The sequence below is a fragment of the Aquarana catesbeiana genome, linkage group LG05 (genome assembly GCF_042186555.1).
Source record: "Aquarana catesbeiana isolate 2022-GZ linkage group LG05, ASM4218655v1, whole genome shotgun sequence".
Lineage (NCBI taxonomy): Eukaryota > Metazoa > Chordata > Amphibia > Anura > Ranidae > Aquarana > Aquarana catesbeiana.
Genome location: NC_133328.1, coordinates 161,333,574 through 161,359,653, shown reverse-complemented (window position 1 = coordinate 161,359,653; position 26,080 = coordinate 161,333,574). Strand labels below are relative to the sequence as shown.

The 26,080-nt window shown below is 40.9% G+C and overlaps 1 protein-coding gene across 1 annotated transcript in view; it reads left to right on the top strand.

Annotated features, from left to right (window-relative positions):
- The window catches only part of TRIM71 (tripartite motif containing 71), a 111,064-nt gene that overhangs the window by 49,872 nt on the left and 35,112 nt on the right, over nucleotides 1-26,080 (top strand). The window contains exon 2 of the mRNA XM_073630302.1: nucleotides 24,980-25,147. Coding sequence (XP_073486403.1) covers nucleotides 24,980-25,147 — 168 coding nt within the window. The remainder of the gene's footprint in view (nucleotides 1-24,979; nucleotides 25,148-26,080) is intronic.

Sequence of the window (26,080 nt, the reverse complement as noted above, 5' to 3'; positions counted from 1 at the left end):
AAATGTAGGACTGAGTGGCTTTAATTCAGATATTCTGTGGCACCCAGCTTTGGTGAGATCAAGCTATGGAGTGTGACTCACTGCAGGGTTTCCTGGAAGCCACTTGTCAGGGGGGAGGGGAGGGGGGAGATCAACTTGAAAAGAACTGGCTAACTTCCAGTAATCTCCAGTATGACACAGGTTCTTATCCCCCATGAGTAAGTGTGTGTGTGTGGTTTAAGATGGGGGTTGTAACTCTACCCTTTGAATGTCTTCAGCTTTCATTCTTATTTGCTTGAGGTTTCTTCAAGAAGCTAGGAAAGCTAAGGTGTTTGATTTGTATCTGTATAAGGAGCAGTAAAAGTCAAAGGAGCCATCTTCTACAGAATACACAAAAATACATGAAGGTCATGGGATAGCCTTTGCGAAGGCCGGCCATATACGGTGTGTATTTTACCTGCAACCACAGTTAAAGTGGTTGTAAACCCTTACAACACACTTTTTGCTACAGGTAAGCCTATAATAAGGCTTACCTGTAGCTACCCTGGATATCTCCTAAACCTGAACAATTTAGGAGATATCCCCTGTATTTGCATGTGCCGACGTCATCGGCACATGCGCACTGAAGCAACGGCACGTACGTGCCGTCGCTTCAGTTAGACTGTGCCGTTACTGGAGGCTTCCGCCAATCGCTGTGCCGGAACGGCGATACCCAGAAGTAACTCTGGGGAGAAATGTTGCCGGCCAGAGCAGTAATTGAGGACCGCTGTGGGGGCTTCGATCTAAGGTAAGTAATACATAATGAGCTAGTATGCTATGCATATTAACTCATTATGCCTTTGTCTTGCGTTTTTTATTTATTTATTTTCTTTTTATTGGGTTTACAACCACTTTAACACACAGTGCTGACCGGGGAATCAGCGGTTGTCTTCTCCCGGCGGGGGAAGGCATCTCCGCCGGGAGAAGACACTGATTATTGCTAGCGGCTATGGGAGTGAAGAGAATCCGGCAGGTTGGTTGTATCCAAGTTGAACCTTGGTCGGTTCCTGACAAATATGTGTTTAAAACATTACTATATGTTTCTTTTTTGTGTGTTCACTCCTACTGCATTGATCATTGTTTTCAAACTGAGTATACCATTACAAGGTCGTTTTTTATGGGGCTATAAATTCCTTTAGTTTAAAAAAAAAAACTTGGTCTAGACTTTTGTTTTTTTTGTTTTTTTTTGTTTCCTTTATTAATATATTCTAGGTTATTTTTTTAACTAATTGTTATGGTTATTTGGTTAGATTCCATTTATTTTAAGTGCATGATTACCTCCATTCTTATGGCTGGAGAGATTTTTGGTGTGGTTTTGTTTTGTTTTATGTTACTGCAAAAAGCATTTGCTTCGTCCACACAGACCTTAGACGTAAACCGTATTTCCTTAAAGGGGTTATAAAGGCAGAAAGTTTTTTTTTTTTTATCTTAATGCATTCTATACATTAAGGTAAAAAGCCTGTGTGCAGCAGTCCCCCTAACACTTACCTGAGCCCCCCCCACCCCCGTCCAGCTATATCCACGAGTGTCTCAGCCATCCTAGATTTTCCTTCCTGATTCAGCTCTGAATGGACACAGGGAGCTGTGACTCAGCGTGGGTGCCCCCATAGCAAGCTGCTTGCTGAGGGGGCTGTGAACAGGAGGGAGGGGCCAGGATCACAGGAGAGGGACCTGAGAAGAGGAGGATCCAGGCTGCTCTGTGCAAATCCACTGCGACAGAGCAGAGTTTTACTATCACTTGAAGTGTTAGAATTGTACAGAAATGTTATCCCAATATGGTGGTTCATTTTGTTCTGCATAGAATGTATGTAAAGACCATGATTTCATGCTTTTGGCCTTTCCTAGCAATCCTGGCAGGGACAGGTTGGAACTGGTCTAGTACCGGTTCTGATTACGATTCTCTGCGTAGCATCTTTCACATTATACAAAAAAAATTGGGCTAACTTTACTGTTTTTTTTTTTTTATTCATTTAACCACTTCAGCCCCGGACCATTTGGCTGGCTAAAGACCAGAGCACTTTTTGCGATTCGGCACCACGTCGCTTTAACTGACAATTGCGCGGTCGTGCGACGTGGCTCCCAAACAAAATTGACGTCCTTTTTTTTTCCCCCTCAAATAGAGCTTTTTTTTTTTGGTGGTATTTGATCACCTCTGCGGTTTTCATTTTTTGCGCTATAAACTAAAACAGATCGACAATTTTGAAAAAAAAAACACAATATATTTTACTTTTTTGCTATAATAAATATCTCCAAAAATATATAAAAAAACCCAATTTTTTCCTCATTTTAGGCCCATACGTATTCTTCTACATATTTTTGGTAAAAAAATCGCAATAAGCGTTTGATTGGTTTGCGCAAAAGTTATCGTGACTGTGACATTAAGGCGGACAGATCAGACACTTTTGGAGCTATTTAGGGACCATTCACATTTATTCAGCGATCAGTGCGATTAAAAATGCATTGATTACTGTGTAAATGTGACTGGCAGTGAAGGGGTTAACCAGGAGGGGGCTCTGAACGGGTTAAGTGTGTCCTAGGGATGTGTTCTAACTGTAAGGGGGATGGGCTACGTGTGTCATGACACTGATCACCGATCACAGGGAGCTGTGATAAGTGTCCTGTCACTAGGAAGAATGGGGAAATGCTTGTTTACATCAGCATTTCCCCATTCTTCCTCTCCGTGAGACGATCGCGGGACCCGCAATCACACTCATGGAGCTCGCGGCGGGCGCGCCCACAATGCCGCTTCTTAAAGGGCAACGTACTGGTACGTTAATATGCCTGTATGTGCCATTCTGCCGACATATATTGGCGTGAGCCTGCCAGCAAGTGGTTGAGTATATTTTTCCTAAAAAAAAATAAAAAAAATAATTTTGAAAGACCACTGCTCAAATACAGCGTGACATAAAATATTGCAATGATCTCCCTGTTATTCTCTAGGGTCTCTGCTTAAAAAATATATATGTTTGGGGGTTCTAAGTAACTTTCTAGCAATAAATACAGATTTTAACTTGTAAGCAACAAGTGTCAAAAAAGGTTTAGTCTTTAAAGTGGTTGTAAACCCATTACAACCACTTTAACCTACAGGTTAAAGACTGGGACTGGGGCATATGTGTCCTCGCTCTTTTTCCCTGTCTCAAAGGGGAGATGTCAGGGTTCTGTTTAGACCCCTGGTATCTCACCAAAGACCCTGAACAGGACTGATAAAAATTAAAAATGTAATAAATATTTAAAAGTTAAAAAAAAATCATCAGTGCTGCATATTAGTGCCACCGTCACATGACATAAAAAAAAAAAAAAAAAAAAAAAAAAAAAAAATTGGTATCAGCAAGTACTTTGGTACTTGTACTCGGTCTTAAAGTAGTATCGTTGCAACCCTAGTAGTAAGGCTAGCCATATACACATAGAAATCAGTCATTCTCCCAGTCCATGCTAAATAAAATGAATCGAGTAATCTTCCATGCCAGCTATTTGTGTTCAGACAGCAACTCCGGCAGCGGCCTGAATACCTTGAGCAGTGACTTCAGCTGATGTTCACACCCGTAGATTATTTTAAATGGAGTTTTGTACAGCAGGGTGGTGCCGACAGGGCCACCAAGGCTCTCATTTTGGTTAATTTGAGAGTAATCTATAGAAACCCAAGCTGTGTGGGGCCAGCTTATGGTATGTGCTTAGATCGTGAATGTCTACAGTATTGGTTTTCTGTCGAATAGGTTGAGCTTTGAAGCGTAAGGAATGCTGGGTATTTGGTATAAGTGCTGTAGTTAAAGCTTTGATATACTTTACATAGTTCGTTTGGACCAAGCTGGCCCAAAAGTGCTATGTCCCTCACTAACGTGCTAGAATATATCGCTTTCTCTGAATGGCTGAGCACCGTTCAGACTATTCCGTGTATGAGACCGGAAGTCTCGGCTTGAACTCTGTGTGCTGTATGTAGCCTCAGCTACATACAGTTTATACCGCACACGCAGCAGCCTCGCATGTTGGTTAGAGACATAGTTCGTATGGACCAAGCTGGCCCAAACAAACTAAACTATATCAAAAGCTGGAATTCAGCTTTAACATGGCGAGTGCCTAAATATGTGAAAAGAAAGGTATTAATGTTAAGACCATTGTTTCCTGGGGGGAGGATAATGCCAAGCCAATTAATTACATATAAAATAACATGTCTACTGACCAGAGAAATAGACCAATTTATGGTATAAAACAATGATCTGGACACCATGGAAAATCTTGATGGACTAGGTGTCCCGCGTAACTATGTGAACACCTCACGTTTTTAAACCACTGATTAATTTAAAGTTTTGACTGAAGATACTAAATGTGATATCTTTGTTTTTTGGCACTGGCTCAAATATTGTAGGAATCACAAATGTTCTTGCAGATATTGAGATTTCTTTTGAGGCACTTTTTGAACCTCAGCCCTGAATGAGCACAGGAAAGAGGGGAATGCTTTTTTGGCATTTGAAGTATTGGGATCCTTCAAAGGGATGGTGATTGTTTTCAGTAGTGGAAAGGGGACTGGATTCTGGAGTGCAAGTATAAATGAAGCGTATACGGGGAACAAATGAGGATTTGTTAGCCCAGAACTTAAATATGCAGACAAGGGGATGTCAGGGGAAGCTTAGAATGGTAACAAGAAATTCTTTTAACCCAAAGACTAGCCTTACATTGGAATTTGCTTCCAGGGAGAAACTTGTCCTCTTTAACCTTTTCACTGCTATAGGTGCCTGCTTTTCATAATAATTCAATGGGCTTTGCAAAAGCAAGGTTACACAAACCAAAAAGATGTTAAGGATTTCTTTTAAAGTGATTTTTGCATCTCTTAGAATATACACAGCTGATTTTGTTTTATATTAAAGTTGCTTTAGATAATGAACTGTCACGTTAAAGTTTATTCTCTTTTGTGCAGTCCACATACATTTTATCACTGGAAACCACAAATGTGTTATTACAAGTACTTTATGTAGCACCAAAACGTTACGCAGCACTTTCCAAAACTGTACATTCAGATCAGTTGCCCTGCCATCCAGAAGCTTACAGTTTTAAAGGTGGCCGTACATGGTTCGAAATTTGGCCGATCTTGCTGAATCTGCTGGAATTTGAGCTTTGGAGGGCCTGTTAGCCCCCCTCTGCTTGCCAAAAAGTTGATTGGCTAAATAGTGCCTGCATCCAAACATTTTCTGACCGGCTCCTTCAAAAAGATGCAGGAACTGCAAGACTATTCAGAAGCTGCTGGAGCCGTAGTTGTTGAATACAATAGCGGGCAGCGGAGGGCACTCCTCCATCTACACTGATTACTGTGGCTAGAGGCATAGATCAGTTTATCTCTTGTTCAGCCTGGAGTTGGCTATACATGTGTAGATTTCTCTCGTTCAGCCTGTTCAAGGTCCCTGATTTGTATACTAATGCATGCATATAATAGGGTCAATTTCGCACATAATTGGGCATTTAACCTACCTGCAAGTATCCCACCATGCACAATGTGTACCTCCTCCTCCTTCGTACTGCATACAGTGATTGCGATGATCTTCCGGGTGCTGCTTCTATGTCTTCCCCTCTGCACAAAACACAGGGCTGCTCACTTGGCGAATGCCTTGTACAGGGCTTGACATATTTGCTTTGAATCTAAGAGCCAGCTAAAAAAATTAGGAGCCAGTTTTGTTTTTTTACTAACAAAATCTTACAGATTTAACATGTGCCCGAAGGTGAACCTGTCCTTTAACCCTTTTACAGCCAGAGCCATTTTTGTGTTTTTTGCACATGTTTAAAAACATTTTAGGCCTGAAGATTTCATTAAACCCCCAAACATTATATATTTTCTGAAAGCAGACACCCTAGAGAAAAAAATGGCACTAGTTCCAACTTATATATGACATGATATTACCAAAAAGGTACATTTCAGGAAAAAAACACATTAAAAGTTAATTTTAGGGGTCACAAAAACGTAATAAATTACCCATTTTTTTTTGGTAAAATATATAAAAGCCGAGGTTGCACCAAGTAAATAGATACCCAACATGTCGGCACCCTATATCTTCCATAGGCGACGCTTTAAAAGCCCCCTATAGGTCATCAGTTTAGCATTAGAAAGGAGGTCTGGTGCTAGAATTATTGCTTTTATTCCGACATGCGTGTGATATGTAACGTGTATTGCAATCAATGTTTTCAAGCGTAGGCACCCCGCTGCGTGCATTTGTTTCTACATGCGTATATGTTGGGGTGGGGGGCCTGAATTATTTTTTTTTTTGGGGGGGAGGGATTTTATGTGCTTGGGTGTAACTTTAATTCATGTATTTGTTTTTAATTGTAAAAAAGACCCTGCATGCCCCCCCTGTGCTCTACTGAAAGTAATGCACAGTGCACTGCATTACATTCTTTCCCAGGCCTTGATTGCCAGGGAAACGGTCAATGGGGATACGGAAATTAGGTCACTTCCAGGTCAACAACTAAAAAGGGAGGAGAGCGGATGTGTGTCTGGCCCCCCCCCCCCCCCCCTCTCTACCCAGCGCGCCATGGTGGGGCGGGGTGTGCAGCATTCGGGCGCCAGGTCAAAACCTCTGGTCGCAATGATGGTGACCTGGTGCCCTTGTTTTCTTTTTCAGTGAATGTAAGACTTTACTTCACAATCCCCACCTCCGTATATTCATTGGAAAGAAAATACATGGTGTTAGTAGCAAGCGACCAACCCCCTGTGTTCAGGGTGCAGAGGGAAAGCTGCTATAGAAGCTATCAGCACGTATTGCTACAGTACAGTGTGGCCGCTTGGATAACGAATATGGATACTTTCGTTGAGCCAGGCTGGAACAATGTAAATATGCCAAATAGGTCATTCCTGGAGTTTCACTTTAAAACCCCCCCCCCCTTTTTTTTTTATTTCCCTGAACCAGACTGGAATAGCTTAAAGAGGAATGTAAACCCTGATGGGTTTTACTCCCCCCTTTTGTTCCCTGTGAAGTATACTAGCCCATTATGTGCAACTTGCCTGAAAACGAAGCCTACAATGTCCCCGCTGGTGGCCATCTTCACCCTGCCGGGGCCATGGACTCCGGCTCTGTGACTGGCCGAAGTCACAAGGCTTCGCTCCCGCGCGTGGGAGATGAAGGTCACAGCACGTGCCCTTTCTTCAGTGCACATGCGCCGATGGCGTCGGCACAAGGGTATATGGTAAATATCTCCTAAACCGTGTAGGTTTAGGAGATATTTCCAGTACCTACAGGTAAGCCTTATTATAGGCTCACCTGTAGGTAAAAGTGGTGTGTAAGTGTTTACAACCACTTTAAAGTGAAAAATTGTTTGTGTGTGTGTTTTTTGTTTTTGTTTTTTTTCTTTTGTTTTTTTTTTTTGTTTTTTTGTTTTTTGGCTGACCAACCATTATATAGTACAGAAGCATACCTGACAAGGTATCTAAATTTGGAGTGTTGTAACTTTGAACTATGGACCAAAGGACCAAGCATGTACCTCCTAATGTTGGGCTGTATAGACGGAGGCAAAAAATAGTTATTTATGGTGTATCTAACCTTTTTGTCATTTTTTTTTTTTAGATGTCGAGTTGTAGAAAGAAAGACTGTGCACAAATGTATTGTGATATCAATTAGGACACGGTTTGCAAATGCCGTATGTGATCTTTTTAATGGCCCCATTAATGTCATGCCCAAATCATTATGCCACCTACTATTGACCCCAGTGGAATTTCAGAGATCTTCTCTTTAACTTTAACTTTAAACCAGCTGTCAGGACAGTTATTTAAAAAGAAAACGTTTGGAAGGCTTCATCCCTGTTTGCGTTCCAAGTTTCATGTTTGTTTCATAAGACACTTTGTACTTTTATTGCAGGACAATGGGTTCCTTTGTGCTTCTGTAGCTCATGTAGTGTCCGGAAGGCTTTCCAGCTGCAGGGCACGTGATGACACCATGGAGCCTGGCAACCATTAATCATTGTGGCAAATTCCTCTTCAAATGGCACAAATATGCTTGAAAAAAAGGAATGTTCCAAAAAAATCAAAGGTCCAATATAAATGATTTCACAGCTAGTAAAAATGATTTGGATTGATTTTACATCCCACCCTGGCCTACCCATGTATTTTTAATACTCGCTAACTTATGCGCATGATATGCATACATCTTTCAGCACACAGATCCCAGAGTAGGTGAGTTACATAGTTAGGTTGAAAAGAGACACAAGTCCATCTAGTTCAACCATAAAAATAAATACCGTATTTATCGGCGTATAACACGCACTTTTTTCCCCTTAAAATCAGGGGAAAATTGTGGGTGCGTGTTATACGCCGAACCCCGCTAATTTTGATCTATCGGCGGCGATCGCCGCCGACATTCACATAGCGTGTAGTTTTAAATATGGCGCCGCAGAGTTTGGAGGGACTCGGCGGAGCTGAACGAGCGCCGCCGAGATCACAATGACTGGGCGGAGCCGAGATACACATAGCCGAGTGTTCTCGAGTGTTCTCGGCTCTTTCCGGTGCCGCTCACAGTCACGCCCAGTCCCGCCAATGGACCTATGTTATGTCCATCATAGGGCGGGACTGGGTGTGACTGTGAGCGGCAACGAGAAGAGCCGAGTACACTCAGCTATGTGTATCTCGGCTCCGCCCAGTCACCGAGTCCCTCCGAACTCTGCGGCGCCATATTTAAAATGACACGTCGGCGGCGATCATGTAATGGACACTTGGGCAAGGCTGTACTGACCACTGGGGCAAGGCTGCACTGGGGCAAAGCTGCACTGACAAGGCTGCACTGGGGCAAAGCTGCACTGACAAGGCTGCAATGGACACTGGGGCAAGGCTGCACTGACACTGACAAGGCTGCAGATGGACATGATAACGCTGCATTGATGGGCATTTAAATGTAAGTTTTTTTTTTCCTTTAAACTTCCCACCTAAAAGTTTTTTTCCTTAAAATTCCCTCCTAAACTTGGGGTGCGTGTTATACGCCGATAAATATGGTAAATAAAAAGTAATATACAATCCCATATGCACAACCCTATACCCACAGTTGATCCAGAGGAAGGTGAAAAACCCCAGGAAAGCATGATCCAATTTGCTACAGCAGCGGAAAAAATCCTTCCTGATCCCAGAGAGGCAATCGGATTTTCCTTGGATCAATTTTACCTATAAATGTTAGTACCCAGTTATATTATGTACATTTAGGAAAGTATCCAGGCCTTTCTTAAAGCAACCTACTGAGCTGGCCAGAACCACCTCTGGAGGGTGCCTATTCCACATTTTCACAGCTCTTACTGTAAAGAAACCTTTCTGTATTTGGAGATGAAATGTCTTTTCCTCTAGGCTTAAAGGGTGCCCCTTGTCCTCTGTGTTGACCGTAAAGTGAATAACTCAACACCAAGTTCACTATATGGACCCCTTATATAACATTGCACCTCCCTTTGCACACGGTCCTTCTCTGCACACGCAGAGGCTATTTCTGTTGTGACTTGTATTCCATGTACGTTTTTTATAGTATGCACCCAAAGAATTCCATAGTGCAGTGTGGATTTGATTTAAAACAAGTCGATTTAAATCATCATTTTTAAAGAGCAACTGTCATCTCTGTCCTGCAGCAGCTCCTCCTCTGACCCGCTGTTGACTCACCGACAGTCCCATTCACTTTAATGGGACAGCTGGTGATGTGGCAGCAGCAGGTGAGGTGGATGCCCGCTAACAGGCGCTGCCATGATGGATCTGAAAAGACAGGTGCTCTTTAAATGTAAGGACTTATTCTTGCTGGTAGTTAGGAAACCTTAATTTTGTTTGCAAATATCAGACCACAGAAAGCCCACTGGTGGCTAATGACATAGATATGGAGGCACACCGCTAATAGCTGTTTCTGTAGAATTGGATCCAAAGCTGTGTTTTGAATGGTTGTCTGGGAAGTCAAGCCTCTAAATTGATAGTGTTTTTATCCTACATTCTGGTTCAATAATTTTTATTGCAGAAATGGTATTAAAGCGGAGTTCCACCCACTTTTGAGAGGTGGTCATAAACAAAAGATCACCTCTCCACCTCTCGTTTTTGGATATTAAAACAAAAATTTTCTTCTTCTAATGTACTTTTTTATGAAGTACATAGTCTATTTCCGATCTATCCGGTCCGCAGCACGTCATATCCTATGCCTGCACCCGATCCGATGGACGGATCGGCCTCTGGGGGCCGACATCGTGGGCTCCCTGGACAGGTAAGTGTCCTTATTAAAAGTCAGCAGTTACAGTGTTTGTAGCTGCTGACTTAAAAAAATAAAAAATAAAAAAAATAAAATTTGTGAGTGGAACAGCGCTTTTAAACATACAATATTGTCAAAGGCACCTAGACTTCCCACGCAGGGGCTAGAACTGGTGCATGGAAAACCAGGAAATGCACAACATAAACAGAGGAGGGAAGCCTCCGGTCTATACGATCACAAAAATCCAGAGTGCAACATGCGTATATTTGAGGTAACCCCATTGAGTGTTTTTTAACCTACATTCATAATTGTGACATGGACCGGTATTCTAAACACATGTGTTATAGGCAGTGGAGCATAGCTGATGTCTTTTTAAAGAAATCTCCCATTCAGAAGGAAAACTTAGAACCCGTTCGAGCTTGTCTTGTCTTGTCACCAAGATTGGTGAACTTCGTAATGGTTTTCTAATAGAGGGTAGCCACTCCATAAGCTCTAGGTTTTGTCCAAGATAATCGGTTGCCAGCAGGGACCATCCAAATTTTGATCTGTGTATGGCTGTCCAGAAGTGGATAGTTTGATCAACTTCTCTCGAAGGAACATGCTGTAAAATATTTCTCTGTGTATTCGGATAGCGGCAGGTTGCTATGAACTTTTTTGCACTAAATAACATAGGGTTTTTTGATTTTTAGCTGCGATTTTGACACATTATTAATGATTTTTTATTGCGCATAATTATTGCACATTTACACGTTATTTGTGGATAACCACTGCTTTTGGCACTTTATCACTTTATATTTATTCATATGAAGATGTATTTATGTTATCTAATGGTGTTGTTTAATATTTGCGATTTTTTTGCACATATAGTAGTATTTTTCACTTGTTAAGGTGTTTTCACCAACATAAGTACACTTTCTCCTGTAAGTAATTTTTGGATCACACCAAAAAAATTTTTTATTTTTACACTTGAACTTCTTGCTAATTTTTAGTCATACTCCTAACACAGCGCCACTCCCTATACTTTGATCTTTTTTTTTTTCTTTCTTGCATTTTAATCTTTTTGACCCCAGATCTCATATTCAAGAGCTCCTGTCATGCTCTTTTTTCTATTACAAGGGATGTTTACATTCCTTATAATAGGAATAAAAGTGACACCATTTTTTTTTTTTTTTAAACGTGCTCCGTCCCGCCGAGCTCGCGTGCCGAAGCAAACGCTTACGTGAGTAGCGCCTGCATATGAAACCGTTGTTCAAACCACACATATAAGGTATTGCCGCTATCGGTAGCGCGAGTGCAATAATTCTAGCCCTAGACCTCCTCTGTAACTCAAAACATCCAACCTGTAGAATTTTTTTAAACGTCGCCCATGGAGATTTTTAAGGGTAAAAGCTTGTCGCCATTCCACGAGCAGGCGCAATTTTGAAGCGTGACATGTTGGGTATCAATTTACTCAGCGTAACATTATCTTTCACAATATAAAAAAAAATTGGGCTAACTTTACTGTTGTCTTATTTTTTTTAATTTAAAAATGTGTTTTTTTTTCAAAAGTGCTCTTGTAAGACTGCTGCGCAAATACGGTGTGACAAAGTATTGCAATGACCACTGTTTTATTCTCTAGGGTGTTAGAAAAAAAAAAGTATAATGTTTGGGGATTCTAAGTAATTTTCTAGCAAAAAAACCTGGTGTTTAACTTGTAAACACATCTCCAAAAAGAGGCTCGGTCCTTAAGTGGTTAAAGAAAGCGGAAGCGACGTGGTTTGATTTTCTGCCGAGTTGCCTATTTTGTCAGGACATCGGCTTGAGAAGAGTACTGCAAGAAAATGCTTTAAGATCGCAAGGGGGAAAGAATCGCAATCTTGATTTATCGCGCAGCTCTTAAAATATATAGATAGAGCTATATATATATATATATTTATTTATTTAGATATAGATATATATATCTCTATTTTTTTTTTTTTTTTACTTGACTTTTTTTAATTGTAGAGTAACTATCTGTATATTAACTGTGTGGTTAGCATCCACTCTGAGCTACTGCCAAGATCATATCATTGAACCACAAGCAGATAGTTGTCAATGTGGGTTATCTACTCAATAGACCTGCATTGGGGGAGCGAAATGATAACGTGCACTCGCAGTTCAGCGCTATTACATTATAAGTGTATCCTTTTGCAAAAGTACAACCCCCAATTACAAAAAAATTAGACGTTGTGTAAAATCTGCATAAAAACCGGATGCAATGATTTGCAAATCTCCTAAAACATTCATTTTATTCACAATAAAAAATAGAAAACCTATCAAACGGGGAAAAAAGGTAATTTTTTAAATGATGGCAGCAACACTTTTCAAATTTGGGGCAGGGAGGAGACCAGTTGCTGGAGTTTTGGGAGAAGACGGATGTCCCATTCTTGTCAAGATGTACCAAATATTTTTTTAAGTGGTAGAAGGTCTGGACTGGGGGGGAGGCCAGTTAAGCACCCATACCCCAGGTGAATGCAGCATAGGATTTTGAATATACTCGCAAACGTTCAGTAACCTGTATCAAACAACGTACTATACGGCTTCATAATACACGGATAATTTCTAATGTGTTCACCCGTATGCCAGGTAAAATTAAAAGGCACGTCTCCACAACAGAACCAGAGAGATTTACATCAGGATTTACTCTAAGGTGTAGGATCTGTGACCAATGAGACTAAAGAGTCCAGTAGTGTCTTGAGTGTCTAGCCAAGGCCCCCATATCTTATAGAATTTCTTTGGACACCCCCCTAGCCTTGTATGTCAGTTTTGTAATGAGGCTTGATTTGATTAAAAAAAAATGTTTCCACATGCTTATATGTAATATATCAGTATAGATCCACTGGAGGGCTATCCAGTGGATTGATGAACCACTGACCTGTTGTCCATTAACCTAATTAGTTGCAAAATGTTACTCCAGCCCTTGTTGGTACCACTTATATTGCCAGCTTTTTGTTGCCCTGTCCCGACTTTTTGGAGAAGTGTTGCTACCATTCCCCCCCCTTTAAAATTTTTGTTTTCTCAGTTTAAACATTTTGATATATTTTCCATTGTGTATAAAATATTAAAATATGGGTTTCAGAGAATTGCAAATCATTTGCATACTGTTTTTTTTTTTTTATGTAGATTTTACACAGCATCCCATCTTTTTTTGGCATTGGGGCTGTACAAATACATGTGTGCAGCCCTATTTATAGATCTGCAAAGTAAATTAAGAGCGACTTTGGCAAAAAACGTACAATATCGTTCTAAACGATGAGCATTTTTACATTTTAAAAAGTAGTCTTACACAATGGAGAACATCTATACATTAAATCTAGTGCACTTATCGGTGAGGAGCGGAACTATTTTTAGATAGGGATTCAATGTGTTTTGTTTTTATGTCATCCTGTAAGGCAGATGTGGCTTTTTGTGTCATTTCTAGCTAAGGATCAAACCTGATGTCAGAATCTCAGCTTCTGCTAGAGTGCCTTATGCTCCATCGTGTATTGTTCTATACAATCTGGTCAGATGAAACTCATACCTCCTAGCTTCTTGTGGTACACAGAATAACTGTTTTCATTTAATGGATGCATTGCCCATGCTTTTTACGCTAATGACAAATGACCTACATTTTACCCCTGCAACATGATAAAATGAAGCCTTCCTTACATAATCAGGTTGGTTTCATGCTTTTGTAGCAGCTGGGCCTATTGATTATTTAAAACTGCTATCACCTTTGACCTTCCTACTCGTGTCAATCTCTATCTGACCTGTGTACTGTTTCCTGAAAGACCAGTAATGCTGTTGTCAAAAAGGTGACAGATGTGAATCCCCAAAGTAAAAAAGAAACCCTGTATAAGATTTAATCATTTAAAACTGTTTAGTTCAATCGGGGCGGACCAACAAGTTTGTAAAGTACCAGAACTGAAACTGCAAATGTGAGGGGAAAAAAAAATGAAATGGGTTTGGAACCAGGTTTTGTTCTTCTCTGATATTCCTTAATTCCGCACAGTTAAAACAAGATTTTTAACCAGGTTTTTTTTTTTTTTTTTTTTAACACGTACAGCTTTTGCTTAAAGCTAATTTTTCAAAGATTTTTAGTACTAGTAAGATTATTTAGTAAGATTTTTACCTAAATGGTCATGGGTTGTGTGTGTGTGTGTGTGTGTGTGTGTGTGTGTGTGTGTGTGTGTGTGTGTGTGTGTGTGTGTGTATCTATCGAGACCAATTTACTAAGAGTTCAGATCCTTCACACATTTAATTTGTTTACTCATTTCATCCACACATCATTGGATAATTTGAAATTAATCTTCAACTCTTGGTAAATCAGCTCAGTTGTTTGGAAAGAAAAACTTTGGGTGCATGATACAAACTGGGCACTGCCTGGCAAATGTGATGCAAGTTTAACTACGGACAAACCTGAGTGGCTGCCATGTTTTGTAGGTGGGCGTGAAAATGCAGGTCAACTGCCATTCTTTTTACTGCCCCTTTACTGCCCCTTTGCTGCCTATGTGAACTTGGGTTTCTTGTCATTTTTTGGATCTTCTAATTAGCCTCCTAGTTTTTGTTAATAGTCATTTCTATGGATTTAGCATTGGTGTGCTACTTCATTTTGAGCAGAAGTTCATTCATAAAACTGAACTCCTCCCATCCTATGTTTATGGTTCAGTGTGCATGCTAGCACGTTTCAATGGAACTGCTGGAACATTTGCTTTGATGAAGGCTTCTTAGCCGAAACGCATCAGCGTATAGCCTGTACCCATGTAACCCATGTAACCAATAAAGGATTTTTATTCAAGAGCATCCGAGTTGCCAGCCCTTTTTTAAACAATTATTGTATTTGGGGCCTGAATGTCCTGGCTAGAGCACCGGATCACAGCTCTTGGACTTTCATATTGGCAGTGGAGCTTGGGTAACATTTTGTTTCTCCCACAAGTTCCAGTGCCTGCTATTCAACATTGAGAAATGCATAGAAAATAAGATGAAATTAAAAGGTTTTGTCTGTTGGTAAAGGATACATTTATGGTATAGAATACTGACTATAGCTCAGGAACGTGCAATATTTAACAGTGTATTGATCTATTTAATTTGAATAATCTAGATTTAGACATTATATTAAGAGGTTGTAGCTCCTATTGACTAAGTATTGGATCATTTCTAATAAAATTGTTGCAGCTTTTGAATTGAAATGCATATTGACTTATTACACTTGAAGACGAAGTTGGTGTGTGTGTGTGTTTCATAGTTGAATGCTGAATGTACCAAGTTGATCGATCAACTTGGGTACAACCAAACTGTCAGATTCTCTTGCGATTATGACTAGCGGCTACTATAGCCGCTAGCGATAATTACTGTCTTCCCCCAGCAGGGGCGGATTCTCCTGCCCCTACCCCCCGCCAATAGAAGACAATGGCTCGGCAAGAGGGATTCCCGCATCAACACTATCTGTGTTGATGGGGGAATTGAGCGAATTTCCTTAGTTGCAGGAAAAATTCACTTCATGTTTGGGGGTGCGGTCAACTCTTCGGTTTTGTGTCTGTTTCGTAGTAAGCCTCTTGCTGTGGGGGCAGATGCTGCAGGCTCGCTCCTGAAATAGGCTGTGTATGTGCATAGACACTCATTGCTAGGCTTGGCTTCCTTAATGGATTTGATGTCCAGTGAGGAGAGCGCCGCTGATCTCGAGTACAGCGCTGGATCTAGATCTGGTTCAGGTAAGTACGGGGGTTGAGGGGGAGCCCCAGTGCCCCCCCCCCCCTTCTCTCTTCGGGTTACAGATCAGAGTGATGCTCTGTGCTGGCGCTAACCAATCATAAATCCCTCTGATCCATCCTGGAAGCCTTGCAGTAAGTGGTAGAGGGGCAGAGAATTTCAAATCCCTGGACTGCTGTGCTGCGGCTGGGAGGACACTGACAGCTCATCCATAGAGGTAAGTATTGGGGGGCTGGGACTTGGTGTTCACTAATGTGCACTTACACCTTAAAGTTTCCTGCATTGAAAACCAGACAATACTGGATGATTAATATATATATTTTATTAGGTCAGATGTATATTGTGGTGCATGTTATTTAGCTGGCTGTGCAGCTTACGTAGTTTTGCAACAAAAGAGAATTATTTCCAAATGACTTTTTTGTACCCTTTTATGATGGGATGACCTGATGCTGTTTTCTGCAAAATGTGTTTTTATGCTATGTATACAGTACAGCAGCCTGTGTACTGGTGTGACAAGCCTTCCACTTTTGTTACCATCCACTTGAGAGGGCAGCATATGACGGCCTTTGGCTTTTTTTTTTCTTTTTCCGCCCCTGGCTATCTAGTTTATGCTGGAAGGAGGGATGGATTAAAACACTTTAGTGATGCAAGAAGGGTCACAGCGTCAGGTCAGGGCTTAACTCTAGTGACCATTCATCACATGTTGATGGATTGCCACATGTTTCCCGGGGACATATCCATCAGCTCCCCCTCCTGAGGGAGCAGATGGACAAGAAAGTAGCCAGGGCTGATGCCACCCAGGAATTTCCTCTGTTGTGCAATGTCTTTTACAGCTTCTTTCCTGTTTGGTGACTTGTAGTCTCATTGTTTGTTGCAGCCACTCCAGATTGTAGAAATCTGTATCTGCGCCTGCAAATTGGCTGATAATGCAGGAGGGGGGGAAAAAAAAAATCACAAACGTTTTAATTGTGCGCTTATTGGGTGTTAAACCACTTTAATTAAAAAAAAAAATATATATATATATATATATATATATATATATATATATATATATATATATATATATATATATATATAATTTTTTTTTTTTTTTTTTTTTTAATTAAAGTGGTTTAACACCCAATAAGCGCACAATTAAAACGTTTGTGATTTTTTTCCCCCCCTCCTGCATTATCAGCCAATTTGCAGGCGCAGATACAGATTTCTACAATCTGGAGTGGTGTGTATATATATATATATATATATACTTTTATTTGAAGGAGAGACACTAAAGGGACTACCCTTATAAGATTTACACAACTTTTTTTCCACCCACATTTGCCACTAAACAACTTGTGTATCAGTGTGCTTGAATCTGGCTGGAGGCTGTAGAAGATAGCTGCAGTTCTTACAGCACGTTAATAAAATAAGCCCTAAGTTAGCAGACAGGCTGGGCATGCATATGTTTAATGCTAGATTTGCATATATTTCACAGTTTATGGTTTTCCCAAAGTGACATTTTTTTTTTTCTATTTTTTTTTTTTTTCTATTTTTTTTTTTTTTTCCCCAAAACTTTTTTTTTATTTTGGTCAGAAGTTCCACTTGAACTGTTCACGTTTAGTCCCTGTCCCCACATTATTTTGGGTAAAAGCCATTAGACATTTTAACTATCAGTATGATTTCTGACTGGAAGAAAACTAGAAATCCCAGAGGAAGCTCCTAGAGACACTAGGAGAACATATCGGTTTCATGCAAACACAATATCCTTGGTGAGAATCTAAACCCAAGGCCTTGTGCCTCATTCACATTCACACTGATTGATAGGTTTTTTTTTTGTAAATAAAACTCTGAAAAGTAATCTGCAGTGTTTGCTTTTCAGGGTCAGTTGTCAGACAGCTTGGAGGTGATATTCTGCCTTCTAGGGGGCCTTTTTTTGCAGTGGGGGAGATATAGAAATGGCTGCATTGTGGTCCCATTCACATTTATAGGGAAAATTTGGTGGCAGTACTGCCTGCCAAAAGTGACATGCTGTAAAAAAAAAAAAAAATATTGACGCAATGGAGTTGATATACCAAAACTGGAGTGCAAAATCTGGTGCAGCTCTGCATAGAAACCATTTTGGCTTCCAGTTTTTTTTTTTTTTTCTGTCAAAGCTAAAGGCTTCATTGACACTGCTGCTGGTAAACGGACGTTTAGGAGCAGTTGGGTGTTTTTTTCAGCTGCCCCTGAACTCCCCTCTGTTATCTTATCAGTACATGGTCGAGTTGAGTTTAGAAGCATTTTTTAGAAAGCAAAAAAATGCGTTCAGGACGGATGTTCAGAGGCATTTGAAACGCCAAACGCCTGCAACAGCTTGTAAACGCAGTAACTCGTGTTCAGCCACATTTCGTTTACAGGCGTTTAAGGCCTCATGCACACGAGACGCTGTTAAACGTGTGTTCAGAGGCAGTTGGACATTTTTTTCAACTGCCCCTGAACTCATTCAATGTTCTCCTATGTGTCCATGTACACAGTCTTGTTTTTTGGCGTTTTTAGGCAGTTGTGTTTAACCTCGTTTTTCCAGAAGCAAAAAAATGGGTTCAGACGCAAAAGTTTTCCATGTTTCAGATGCCAAACGCGGCTAAACGCGGGTACTGCGTTTAGGTTTATAAGTGTTTTTTAAAGGAACCCTATTTTTTGGACCAAAAAACACAGAAATATGATGGTGAACTGCAGCAGAGAATGACATTTTGCGACCCGACTTTGGGGCCCCATATCTTGGGGCCACTTGGATCTAGTAACCCCAAATTTGGTATGCAAACACAATGGAACTAGCCCTACAACATATTTGAGGTTCCTCGAGATACGGGGCCCCGTTTCTAAACGCCGGTTTCAGCTTTTAAAAACATGTTCAGCAGAGTTTGCACCGGCCTCTCGTGTGCATGAAGCCTTACATTTTTGACTAAAAAAAAAAAAAAAAAAGCTTCTAAACATGTCATGTAAATGTGCTAAAACAGACATTTTTAAATGTCGGTTACTATTTGACGTTAAGAGTGTAAATTCAACTTTACAGAAAATCCCCCGCACTGACAGCTCATATCGCCGCTGTACCGGTCCAGGGATTTGAAATCACTGGGGCTTTCTCTCCTCTTTGCCCGCAGCAACAGGACAGGCTACGCGGGTTCTGATTGGTCAGCACCGAGCAAGTAGAATGCTCCTAAACGTACCTTCTGACGAGGTACGTTTTGGAGATTAAGCTGCTGGGAATTTCTAAGCCCCGGACCGGTGAGGCGGCGACCCTATGTGTCAATGCGGGTGATCGCCACGCTCCAGGTCAGCGGGACGCGCGGGGGGGGTTGTAAGGAGGACGTCCTGTGTAAGTTCACCTTGCTGATTTTTCTGTAAAGGTGAACTTACCCTTTAACTGAACAAGCTGAAGTCAGAAGCTGATTGGCTACCATGCACAGCTGCACCAGATTTTACACTCCAGTTTTAGTAAATCAACCCCAATGTGTCTGTGGAAAGGTGTGCGGACCTGTCTTCTTCTGGCAGTGTTAAATTGCCAGTGAGCAGATGAGGGGTGATAAACTGCCTTAGAGCTGAAAACCAAGTGCGAAAGACACAACATAATAATGGAAAAAATCGTGTGTATGTATGAATAATTAGTATTAAAATGTAGAGGTGTGTATGAATAATTAAAGGGTGTGTGTTTGTATATGAATGAATAATTATTATTGTATGTATTGCAGTCAACAAAGTTTTTGGTGTGGTCATTCATCTTCAGCATTCTGTCCTTGTCTGTTGGTGGAAGGCGCAGTGACAATGCACAATTATCAAAGTCTGTTTTATGAGCATAGAACACTAGCCACATGCCTAGCTAGTAATGTGCAAACAGATGTTAATAGGTTATAGAGATCTGAAGTTGTTCTTTAAACCAGTCATAGATTTTTAAAGCGAAGTTCCAGCCTCAAAAGATATTTTTTTTTTTTTTTAAAGTCAGCAACTACAAGCACTGTAGCTGTTGCCTTTTTTAATAAGGACACTTACCTGTCCAGGGAGCCCGCGATGTCTCTCTGGAGTTATTTCTGGGTTCGCGGGCTCCGGCGCTGTGATTAGCCGGAGCCCGATGACATCACTCCAGTGCGGGATCTTCCGGTCACGGCACAGCAGCTGAAGAAACGGCACGAGTGAGCCATTTCTTCAGTGCCCATGTGCCGATGATGTCGGCACATGCGGATACAGTGGATATCTCCTAAACCAGGGGTAGCCAACCTCGGCCCTCCATCTGTAGTGAAACCACAAATCCCATCATGCCTCTAGGAGTCATGCCTGTGATTGTCAGGGTCTTATAATGTCTCATGGGACTTGTAGTTTTAAAACCGCTGGAGGGCCGAGTTTGCCAACCCCTATCCTAAATGGCGCAAGTTTAGGAGATATTCACGGTACCTACAGGTAAGCCTTATTATGGTTTAGTTTAAGACCACCCTGTAAAGTTGGGTGGAACTCCGCTTTAAAAAGTGTGAATCTTTAGCTGGGTGTGATAGGGGGAGAGACGTGCAATGTCTGTAATATGGCAGCAGTTGTCTCGAGCAGATATTCTTCTTGACAAAACCACTACTGAAAGAAATTGAGCAGCTGCTGACGCGGTTTTGTGGCTTGTATTCCTTACTGTATAATCAATGCACAGGAGGAGTCAAAAGTGGCTTACCAGCAGATTTTTCAGATCTAGGAAACCAGATGTGTGCCACAAGGCTTTATATAAAGGGTCATCTTTGATTTTCTATGGACTGTATGAAAACACCGTACCTGTTGTGGTGTGCCTCTTGCTAAAAATCAGACCTTTGATGCATTTCCTGTGTAACTTAACTATGTAAAGCTTTATGGTTTGTTGACAGATATGAAATTTTGGATATATTTTGTGGGGTGTTTGCTTGTATACTGTATGTACAGGAGGTGATGAAATGCAGGGAGATCCACTTCGGCTCTCACACCTGTTCACCCTTTATGGACCAGAGCAAATTTCAAATTTCTGCTATGAGAGTGTTATATCCACTATCATTTTGTCATTACTTAAGATAGGAATGTAACATTTGAGCTGACTTGGTTTATTCTTTTTTGTTTATTTTTTGAAGATGGACAAACAAGACTTTCTTTTCATGAATATTGTCCTGCAACAATTTAAAATTTTTTTTTCTTTTTACAATCCTTAGACAATTAAACGTGATAAAACTAAACACAAGGCACTTTTTCTTTCTTTTTTTTTTTTTTTTTAGCAGTGTTAAATCGTGTTGCTGCACATAAGTGCCGGTTCACACTAGACGCGGCACGACTTGCAGGTCGCCTCACCGAGGCGACCTGCACACGACTGCCGGGGCAACTTGCAAGACGACTTCTGTATAGAAGTCTATGCAAGTCACCCCCAAAGTAGTACAGGAACCTTTCTTCTAAGTCGGAGCGACTTGCGTCGCTCCGATTAGAACGGTTCCATTGTACAGAACGGGAGGCGACTTGTCAGGCGGCTAGGTCGCCTGACGAGTCGTCCCCGTGTGAACCGGCCCTAAAAATTGCATATTTTTTTCTCTAATGTGTCCTGTTTTAAAACAACAATAACATTTATGATTTTGCTACAAAGCATTGCAAAGTTATTTACAAATTAAGTATAGTGGCTTTTTTATTTTTTTTTAGCATTTTTCCATGTGAAATGTGTAAATAGATGTTTTTGTTTGTTTGGTTCATGAATACTTTTACAAACGTTTAAATATATATATATATATATATATATATAAAAAAAAAAACATCACCAGGAAATTATAAGGCCTCTTTGACACTGGGGCGGTTTGCAGGCGCTATTGCGCTAATAATAGTGCCTGCAAACCGACCCGAAACAGCTGCTGCTGTGTCTCCAGTGTGAAAGCTCCGAGGGCTTTCACACTGGAGCGGTGCGCTGGCAGGGCGGGAAAAAAGTCCTGCTAGCAGCATCTTCGGAGCGATGGAGGAGCGGTGTATTCAACGCTCCTTCGCCGCTCCTGCCCATTGAAATCAATGGGACAGCGCGGCTATACCTGCAGAGGCGCTTTGCGGTGGTTTTTAACCCTTTCTGGGCCACTAGCGGCCGAATACTGACGGTAAAGTGCCGCTAACAATAGCGGCGCTTTACCGCTGACGCCGCCCCCGCCCCAGGGTGAAAGGGGCCTAATTGAATGGAGGAGAATACAGAGTTAATTAGGCCTGAATAGAGTAAACTAATGGCCGTACACACAATTCAAATATTGTACGAAAACTGTTTTCCGAGGAAGAATCGTACAATTTTCGGATCGTGTGTACACTACTTTTGAGGGCAGATCAAGGCAGTTCATCCAATATTATTCAATTGGACAAGCACGAAAATTTTGCTCGTACAATACTAGATCGTACGATTTTCGTTTAGTCAGAATAGTTGCCGTCCGAAAATACAATACAAATACATTTACAACACATGGCATCACTTCCGTTTTTTTTTTTTTTTTTGTCGTACGAGAATTTTCGTGACTTTAGTTACCTATTCAATTTCTACTTGCGACTATTAAGCGAAAAAAGTTGTACAATCTGTCGTGCGATATTCGGATCGTGTGTACGGGTTAATAAGGGGTTCAACAGAGGAACTATATATTTTTTTATTTTACTTTTCAGGTTGCTTTAAGGCTGGGTTCACACTGGGGTGGCTTCGGAGTAGCCTGACTGCAAGCTGCGCTGAAGTCGCTTTGTGTGGGGAGGCTTCAAACATCTTTAGCCACTTCAGCCCGGAAGATTTGGCCCCTAAATTACCAGGCCATTTTTTGCGATACAGCACTGCATCTTTTAACTGACAATTGCGTGGTCATGTGACGTTGTACAAAAACAAAGTTGACATCTTTTTTTCCCCACAAATAGCTTTCTTTTGGTGGTATTTGATCACCTCTGCGTTTTTTTTTTTTTTTTTTTTTTTTTTTTATATTTAGCACTATTAACAGAGCGACAATTTTGAAAAAAATAAATTTTTTACTTTTTGCTATAATAAATATCCCCCAAATTGAAAAAAACAAAACAAATTTCTTCCTCAGTTTAGGCCGATATGTATTCTTCAACATATTTTTGGTAAAAAAAAAATCGCAATAAGCGTATATTGATTGGTTTGTGCAAAAGTTATAGCGTCTACAAAATAGGGGATAGAATAATCGGATTTTTATTAATTTTTTTTTTTTTTTTACTAGTAATGGCGGCGATCTGCAATTTTTATTATTTTTTTTTTTATCGGGACTGTGACATTGCGATGGACAGATCGGACACTTTTGACACTTTTTTGGGACCATTGACATTTATACAGCGATCAGAGCTAAAAAATAGCCAAAGATTACTGTATAAATGTCATTTGCAGGGAAGGGGTTAACACTAGGGGGCATTCAAGGGGTTAACTGTGTTCCCTAGATGTGTTCTAACTGTGGGGGGAATGTGGCTGACCTAGAGGAGGAGACAGATTGTTGTTCATACTTAGTATGAACACACGATCTGTCTCCTCCCCCCTGACAGAATCGGGATTTGTATTTACCTGGCGGTCATCGGCTCCGGGGACACGCTGCGGGCATCTGCTAGAATGTCTTTAAAGAGCTGGCGTACAGCTACGACGGCTCGCCCAGTATAACTGTGGCGGCTAGTCGGGAAGGGGTTAATAGAGGTCAATGTAAGCTGTTCAGCAGTTGCCCCCAAGTGGTGCAGGAACCTTCTTCTAATCGGAATGACTCAAGTCGCTCTGACTTAGAACAGTTGCATTGCACCGAATGGAGCTCGACTTGAAGTAGCCCCAGTGTCAGCCTCACTGACTTCATCTTCAGAAGTTAATGCCTTTTGATTTGTAGAAGAATAAACCGAAAGATACAAAAAATGAAAATGTTTCATTTTTATCTTTCTGTATACGCAGCTGAGCAATGTTACTGGTAAGTCCTCATGCACACGGACGTTTTTACAGCTGCTTTTTTGAGCTTTTTTTGCAGCTTAAAAAGGCCTGTCTATGTTAGTCTATGGCTTCATGCCCACCTAGGCGTTTTTGAGCTGCAAGTGGCATAGGCGTTTTTAAGCTGTAAAAAAAACCCAGGACCAGTGGGTTCTGAGAGACGTTTTTCAGCTGTAAAAACGCTCTAACGCTGAAAAACGCTCAAAAACGTCATTCACCAACGTTTTTTAGCGTTTTTGATCCATTGAAAAAAAAAAAAAATAAATAAATTTGAAAAAAAAAAAAAACCGCTCAAAAACGCTAACGCGGAAAAACGCTCAAAAACGCTATTACAAAAACGCTGAAAAAAGCTGAAAAAAGTCACTGCTAAAATACTGGCGTTTTCATAACGTTTTTTTAACAGCCTGAGTGCATGAGGGCTAAACATTGCCAGACTGCTGTGTGTGTGTGTGTTCTACATGGATAATAATAATACTCAGCAATGCAGCTATGATTTATCAGAACTAAATTGCCGTGTACTGTGATGGGTGGGATCCTTGTAGCAGGGCAGAAGGACTGAACGTAGTAGACATGCCCTGTGTACTATGATGCCATTTTTATGTCCGTGTCTAGTACACCTAGAGTCTGCAACTGGTTACATTGGTGTGCTAATTGACGTATTGAGCGAACATTTGTATGAATGTGATAAAGACGATGGAGATATACTTACAGTGGTGCACACAAAAACTTGTGCAGCTGAGGATAGTAACCAATCGGCTGCTAACTTCAGCTTGTTCAATTAAGCTTTAACAGTACAACCTAGAAGCTGATTGGTTACTATGCACAGCTGCACCAGGTTTAGTAAATTTCTCCCGATTGGGTTGTGACCCATTATGTGGGGCAGGGACTGATGTGAATGATTGGCTTATCCTCTGTAAAGTGATACAAAAGAAGTATCAATGGTATAATAAATGGAAAGTGTCAGCATGCAAGCTGAGTGCAGTAAATAAGGGTCAAATGTATCCTGATGCTCTTACAGCACCTGGAAAAACAGACTGTGTGTGTGTATATAAAAAAAATGTATAAATGTATGTGTATATATATAAATTATTATTTTTTTTTTCCCCCATCTTTATAAATGATCATCTAACTTTCAGTTTATGTTGCTGTGTTACAGGTTCTCCATTTCTACTGTGATTCATGCTCTATCCCTATATGTCGTGAGTGCACTATGGGACGTCATGCTGGGCACAGTTTTGTCTACCTCCAAGATGCTCTTCAGGATTCAAGGGCACTTACTATTCAGCTTCTGGCAGATGCTCAACAGGGGCGTCAAGCAATCCAGGTTGGCAAATTTTATGTTTCTAATATGTGCTGTCTTGACAATGTGTTAGAATTCAAACCAGCACACTTAAGCCAGCCATAGGCGTTTTCAATCTCTGCCAGTTCAGCAGGGACGAGATTCCAACCATGTATGGACAGGCTGATTGTACCCAATCAGCAACTATAGCTGCCAGCAATATTCACTATAGTCTCCTGGCAGGGATGGCTCCCTGCACAGCCCGCCCACCCTTGCTTGTTACAAGTTTAACCAATTCAGCCTCAAAGATTTTACCCCTTTAATGACCAGAGCATTTTTTGCGATACGGCACTGTGTCGCTTTAACTGACAATTGTGCGGTCGTGCGATGCTGTACCCAAACAAAATTGACCTCTCCCCCCCCCATTGGTATCCACATGCCAGAGTAAACTTTTTTCCCTCCAAAAAAAAAAAAATCATTGTTTCAGCTGCGCAGTTAAGTGTTAAATATGGCCACCTAACTATTTACCTTTCCAAATATTGTGTTCACATTCACTATATATTTGCTGTCATGATGCACCATATGTGTACGTGACTGCGACTGAGCTTTTTTAGCAGTAAAATAAGAAAAACCTGTAAAACAGCCAGTATAGTCTGAGAATGACCAAGTGAGCTGGGAACGACCTCTTATTCTTCAGGAATTTCGCCACCAAACATGCAGAGTGAGTATGAGTCAATCACTCATGCATTTAACTTCAGTCATAAAAGCTTCTTTGGAATCTCCTTGTGGAAGGATAGTTACTTCACTCTTCAGGAGCTGTGAGCATCTTTTATTCTTTCTGTTCCTCTTACCAGTGTGTTACTTATTGTGTTCAGTAAATGCCTGACAAGAAGAAAAACGTGTCCATGATCATTCCTTCTAATGATACCCCTTCTAATGAATAGATCTGATCATCTTCAATGCCGACTATATAATATA